The sequence below is a fragment of the Chrysochloris asiatica genome, unplaced genomic scaffold (assembly GCF_000296735.1).
Source record: "Chrysochloris asiatica unplaced genomic scaffold, ChrAsi1.0 scaffold00288, whole genome shotgun sequence".
Taxonomy (NCBI): Eukaryota; Metazoa; Chordata; class Mammalia; order Afrosoricida; family Chrysochloridae; genus Chrysochloris; species Chrysochloris asiatica.
In genome coordinates, this window is record NW_006408806.1 from 2,009,252 (window position 1) to 2,015,879 (window position 6,628).

Genomic DNA, 6,628 nt, shown 5'->3' on the forward strand with positions numbered 1-6,628 from the left:
TTTTTTTTTTGCTATTTTATCTGATCAGTGTTGCTAAGAGTTGAAGTGATAGGAAATTTCCCAAATATTTAATATGAAGAAATGTAAGTAGCTACTTAGGAATTATATCATAATTTATTTATACATAACAAAGAGAAAGAATATTTTATTAAGAAAAATATGTATTAAATCAAACTTCAAAAGCTATTCAGTGGCCTCAGGTCTTCATAGAATGCAGTCCTAATAAAAGCTTAACAGAAAACATAGAGGGGGCCTAAATATGTTGATGTTTCTAATGAAGTGAAAATGCTGTTTTTCCTTTCTTTAGAGAGTCGGTTTGCTTACTCTATCCTTTTTCATCACAGATGGGGTCATCAGACTTACAGGTGGAAAAGGCAGCCATGAGGGTCGCTTGGAGGTATATTTCAGGGGACAGTGGGGCACTGTCTGTGATGATGGCTGGACAGAACTGAATACATATGTGGTTTGCCGACAGCTGGGATTCAAGTAAGATCCATTCAGATGCCAAATTATGTTTTTAAAGTCTTTTTTGTAATCCGTACTTGTTATTTCTATAACACTAAAAACATGTGTTCTATCTATCTATCTATCTATCTATCTATCTATCTATCTATCTATCTATCTATCTATCTATCTACCTATCTGTCTGCCCATCCATTCATTCATCCATCTAGGTGGTTAGTGGTGATTCAGTGGTAGAATTCTCACCTCCATGCAAAAGACACAAGTTTAATTCTCTGTTAATGCACCCCAGGCACAGTGCTGCCTGTTTGTCAGTTGTGTGGATACTTGCATGTTATTAGAATGCTACAGGTTTCAGAGAAGCTTCTAGACTAAGATAGATTAGGAAGAAAGGCATGGTGATCTGCTTCCAAAATCAGCACTGGTAACTCTAGGACACAGGGGTCTGATCTGAAACCAATCATGGAGATGGTTTAGGACCAGACAGTGTTTCATTCCATTGTGCATGGAGTTGCCATGAGCATGGACCAACTTTATGGCTTCTAAAAACAACTTTCTATCTATCTATCTATCTATCTATCTATCTATCTATCTATCTATCTATCTGTCTGTCTGTCTATCTGTCTATCTATCTATCTGCTGTTTATCTCTTCTTTCCTTTCATCATCCCCTTTCTTGAATAATTGAAGGATTGAAGTAATGGATGACTTCTAGAGCCCTCTATATCTCTTTAAATACAATGGTATACTTTTTTAAAAAAACTTTTTATTATGAATTGAGTAAAGGTTTACAGACCAGATCATTACATGGTTGCAAATCCTCCATGTACCAACAGTGAACAGTGTTTACCTTGATTCACTTTAACTATTGCGTTTCTCCCTATGTCTCTGGATACCTTCACCTTTCCTCTGCTAAGCTTGTATATGCCTTGTATATGCCTGGCTTGTCACCCATGTTAATATGTGTTACCCTGTAGCCCATGAATAATTTCCACCCATGCCCCGCTGTAAGTAAGCATCATAGATTGTTTATATTTTTTTTAAAAGAAAACCTTTTTAAAACTTTTTACATTGGTGTCATACAATGTTTGTTCTTTTGTGATTGACTGATTTCACTCAGCATAATGTCCTCCAGGTTCAACCATGTTGTGTGGTGTTTTACAGATTCATCATTATTCTTCAACATTTTGTAGTATTCCATTATGTGAATGTGTCAAAGTTTGTTTGAATCAACACCTTCTTCTGTTAATGGGCATTTAGACTATCTCCATCTTTTTGATATGTCTCTTGTAGACAGCATATTGAAGCATCCCGTTTTTTTTATCCATTCTACTCTTATGTCTCTTGATTGGGACATTTAATTAATTTATATTCAGTATAATTATCAATAGGTATGCATTAATCATCGTCATTTTTCTATGTGTGTGTGTTTTATGGTGCTGCTGGATTCTTTGTTCCACATAATTTTCTATGCTGAGTTCATTTTGTTTGTGGGTTTTCATGTCACTTTCATTTCTGTTGTGTTAATGTTTACTAAATCTTTCTGATTTTCCTTTATTTTCTTTTTGATGGGCAGGTGTATTATTTTTCTTTGAGGTTATCCTATAATATGTTAAATTTCCCCCTGTTTAGAACAGTCTGTTTTATTTTGAAATCTACTTGACTTGCGTGCCACTTGGAAGTTCTGTATCTACACTATTCCCTCTTTTTGCTTTGTAGTTGACTTCATTACACAGTGATGTCTCTGGTTCTGTAATTTTAGTTTTGTAGGTTTGTTTTACTTTAAATATTTCTATATCTGGGTTGATTTCTGGGTGTTGTTGTCATGTATGGTGATCTCAAGTTGTTGTCTGCTCTTGTTGGTTCTCAGTCCAAAGAATACCTTATAATATTTTTTGTTAAGTTGGACTGGTTATTACAAATTCTTATAGTTTTTGTTTAACAGAAAATGTCCTAATTTTGCATTTGTATTTGAGGGACAGCTTTGCTGGTTATATGATTTTTTTAAATGCTTTATTGTGGATTATGTGATAGGGTTATATGATTCTTGACTGGCAATCTTTTTCTTTCAGAGTTTTATGTATGTCATCTCATTGACTTCTTGCCTGCATGGTTTCTGCTGAGAAATCAGAAATTAGCCTAATTGGTTCTCTTTTATTGGTAACTTTTTATTTTTCCTAAGCTGCTCTCAGGATTCTTTTTGTGTTTGGAAAGTTTGATTATGATATGTCTTGGTGATTTTCTTTTACAATCTATCCTGTTTGGGGTTTGTTCAGCTTTGTATATGCTTATCTTATCTTCTTGTCTTTCATAATGTTAGGGAAATTTTCTTCCAACAACTCTTCAACAATTTTCTCTCTGCTTGTCTCTTTCTGTTCTGGAATTCTGATCACCTGTAAGTTGTTTCTCTGCATGGTGTCCCACATAGTTGTTAGACTTTCTTTGGATTTTTTAAAATTCTATTTTCTGATTGTTATTCTAGCATGCTAGTTTTGTGAGATTTATCTTAAAACTCACTAATCAGGGCATCTTTTGCTTTGCATCTGCTCCTTTCAATGTACTGTCCATTTCTGAGATCTTAGTATTAATCTCCTGGATTTCAAATTGTAGGTTTTGTATTGTTTCGAACTTTACATTAATTTTGTCTGTTTGTTCTTGTAGTGCTTCCTGAATTCTTCTAGTTTTTGTTGTGTTCACCTTGCTTTCCTTGATCTTTTTATTGATCCTTTGATGGAACCTAATTCTTTTGATTACTTTTCATTTAGTTCCATTACCTTTCTTCCTTATAATCATTTCTGGTTCTGTGTCTTCTTCTTTTGTTTGCGCCGTTTTCTCTTTTTTCTTCATGTAAGTTAAAATTGTCTGTAGTCTCCAGGTTGTTGTATTTGTAAAATCAAACAGTTCAGTTATTGGACCCCGAGGGGAGAAATTTCTGTGAAGCTTGTGCAGTTCAAGGAGCTCATGAGGTGGTTGTGGTATGGATGTGACATTAGAGTTCCTGGCCCTAGATGGAGTTCCTATTGCCTGGTGTTATTCTATATTCAGGACACTCAATCCGCAAGTAGTTTGTGGAGGACCCTGATGGAGCTGGTTTCAGTGTCTATTTGGTCCTCAGGGAAGCTGAGGGCAGTGCGACTGGTTAAATGCTGGTCTGATGGCTTTATAGGTTTTAAAGGTCTGGAGCTGAGCCCACCTAAATGTAGGCAACAAAACAGCACATCAAAGTGGTGCAGCTGACCCCCACCTCACACTGGCATGGCTCCCAGCCACATGAATCTGAACTCCTAGAGAGCAAGGGTCTTCCCTGGAGTGGGAGAGAGTGGGAGCTGGCTACACTTCTAGTCACCAGGGGAGTGTGGGGGAAAAGAAATCCCACCTTTTCCATATCTCAAAAGACATTGATTTAAGACACACCCTACACTGCTACTATATAATTAACATAACCAAGAAAATTCATTCCCACCATTAGGATTTACAACACGCATTTTGGGGAGGCACACACAGTTGAGTTCATAACATTTCATCCTTTGACCCTCAAATTTAGAACATGTAATCTTTGTATGGAGTCCTGGTGTGGTGCTGAAGGAGAAGTACTGGACTCCTAAACTCAAGGTCTGAAGTTCAAACACACCAGCCACTCAGACGGAGAAAGATGAGGCTTTCAGCTCAGTAAAGATTTACAGCCTCAGAAGCCCTAAACAGGGTCTCTATGAGTTAGAATTGACTTAAGGATATTGATAGAATTTCTGTATTATGCTCTTTTCATGTTTATATTGCTTGCTGTTGTTAAGTGCCACTGAGTTGGTACCACCTCTTGTGACCTTATGCACAACAGAATAAACACTGCCCAGTCCTGCACCAACCTCACAATCGTTGCTATGTTTGAGCCCATTGCTGCTGCCACTGTGCCAATCCATCTCATTGGAGGTATTCCTCTTTTTCTCTGACTCTCTAGCAAACATTTATATTGCTACCTAGTATAACTTTTAATTATATACTGCTCATTCAATGTTCAGACCATAATTTACTTGATAGTTTGATTAGTTTAATTTTTCCTGTTATAAATAATGTTGTTATATGAAAATATAAGTGCACACTGGTTGTTGTTGTTAAGTGATGTCAAGTCACTTCTCATAGCGACCCTATACAGGGTTTTAGACTAGCAGCTGGTGGACTTGAACACCTGATCTTGTGGCTTGCAGTCCAGTGCGTATCCTACTATGCCACACTGAGAGTTCATAAATGCACATAATTGCCCCATATTTTGAATTTTCTTGGGTAGTGCAATTATTGCAATTGCCTCTGGGTAGATTTAAACTGCCAACCATTTAGTTTTGTCATTAAAGTGCCATCATGTTGGTTCTGACTCATAGAGACCCTGTATAGGGTTTCCAAGGAGCAACTGGTGGGTTTGAACTACCGACTTTGTGGTTAGTAGTCCAGTGCTTATCTGACAGTGCCACACTGAGATTCCAACAGTTTAATAATTAGTAGTACAGAAATAATAAAATCACACTGTGGAGGAAATGATTAACATAAAATTTATGAGGAAAAGTTAGATTTCATAAACTCTTGACTGGACTATAATGTAAAGATCTAGCTCAGTTTTCTCTAGTTTTAGATTTTACAGAGCAAAAAATACAAAATGTTTTGGAAGATCAAAGAAGATGCAGTGTAATTTGGTTAACGTTAAAAAAACGAAAATTCCAGTTCTTTTCTATTTCTACGGCATATAGGTTTTATAAAAGAGTCTTCACGGTGCAGTGGTTAAGTATTTCGATGTCAGTTGAAAGGTTGGTGGTTTGAACCCACCAGGTGTGAGAAGGATGCAGCAGTCTGCTTATGAAAAAATCTACAGTCTTGGAAACTATGGGCAGTTCTACTCTGTCCCATGCGGTAGCTGTGGGTCAGAATTGACTTGATGGCAATAGGTTATATATTATATGTGCACTTAGAGGTTACGAATCGGACTGTTAACCTCAAGGTTAACAGTTTGAAACTGCCAGCTGCTCCACAGGAGAAAGATGAGGCTTTCTGCTCCCGTAAAGATTTACGGCCTCGGAAACCCTGTACAGGGTTGCTATGAGTAGAAACCCACTCCACAGCATATAACCATCACCATCATGAGTTGGAATTAATGGCAGTGGGTTTGGTTTTGGTTTATGAAAAAGTACATTGTCATTCTCATTTTGATGAGCAGAAATCCAAATTTCATCCTACGTATAATACTTGAGGAATCACTTAAAACTAATACACAGTTTTCATTTTGGAAAAGAAAATAACTTCTTGATATTGTTGTTGCTGTTGTTAAGTGCTATCAAGTAGGTTCTGACTCATAGTGACCCAGTATGGTGTTTCCAAGGAGTGGTTGGTGGCTTTGAACTGCCAACTTTGCAGTTAGCAGTCCAGTGCTTATACTACAGTGCCATTCCAGGACTCAGTAGAAAAAGGCCTGAAAGAAGCTAATGAAACCAAATGAGCTCAGTTAGCTCATCAGAGGTAGACATAAGACAACTTCTCTTACTTTTGAGCTCACAGTGTTCTTTCAACAGCACCATATTGACTTCTGAGTTCTGGTGTGGTGCTGCAGGATAATGCACTGGACTGCAAATTTGGTTTGAACTGCATGGTTGTTGGTTCAAACCCACTAGCTACTCATTAAACCCTATACAGGCTTGCTATGAGTGTGAATCGATTTGATGGCACTTAACAACAACATGAACTCCTGGTGTGGCACTGCAGGATCAGCATTGGATTGTGAAACACAAGGTTGGCAGTTCAAACTCCTCAGAAACCCTATAAAGGGTTGTTCTGAGTTAGAATGGATTCTGCCTCAGAGCAATCTTATATAGGCTTACAAAGGAGCTCCTGCTGGGGCGCACCGACTCATAGCAACCGTGCGCACCGACTCATAGCAACCGTACGCAAAACAGAATGAAACAATGTCTGATCCTGGGCCAACCTCACTGCTGTTGCCACACTTCAGTCCATTGATGTTGTCACTTGGCCAATCCATCTCGTTGGCTGGCGGGGGGCGCCTTCCTCTTTTTCTCTGACCCTCCATCTTTGCAAACATGATCTCCTTCTACAGCGACTGTTCCCTCCTGACAATATGTCCAAAGTATGAGAGACGAAGTTTGGCCATCTTGGCCTCTAAGGAGCACTCT

The 6,628-nt window shown here is 38.0% G+C and overlaps 1 protein-coding gene across 1 annotated transcript in view; it reads left to right on the forward strand.

Moving 5' to 3' along the window:
• Nucleotides 1–6,628, forward strand: part of PRSS12 (protease, serine, 12 (neurotrypsin, motopsin)) — a 168,091-nt gene that overhangs the window by 81,203 nt on the left and 80,260 nt on the right. The window contains exon 6 of the mRNA XM_006874595.1: nucleotides 345–486. Within this exon, the coding sequence (XP_006874657.1) occupies nucleotides 345–486 (142 nt within the window). The remainder of the gene's footprint in view (nucleotides 1–344; nucleotides 487–6,628) is intronic.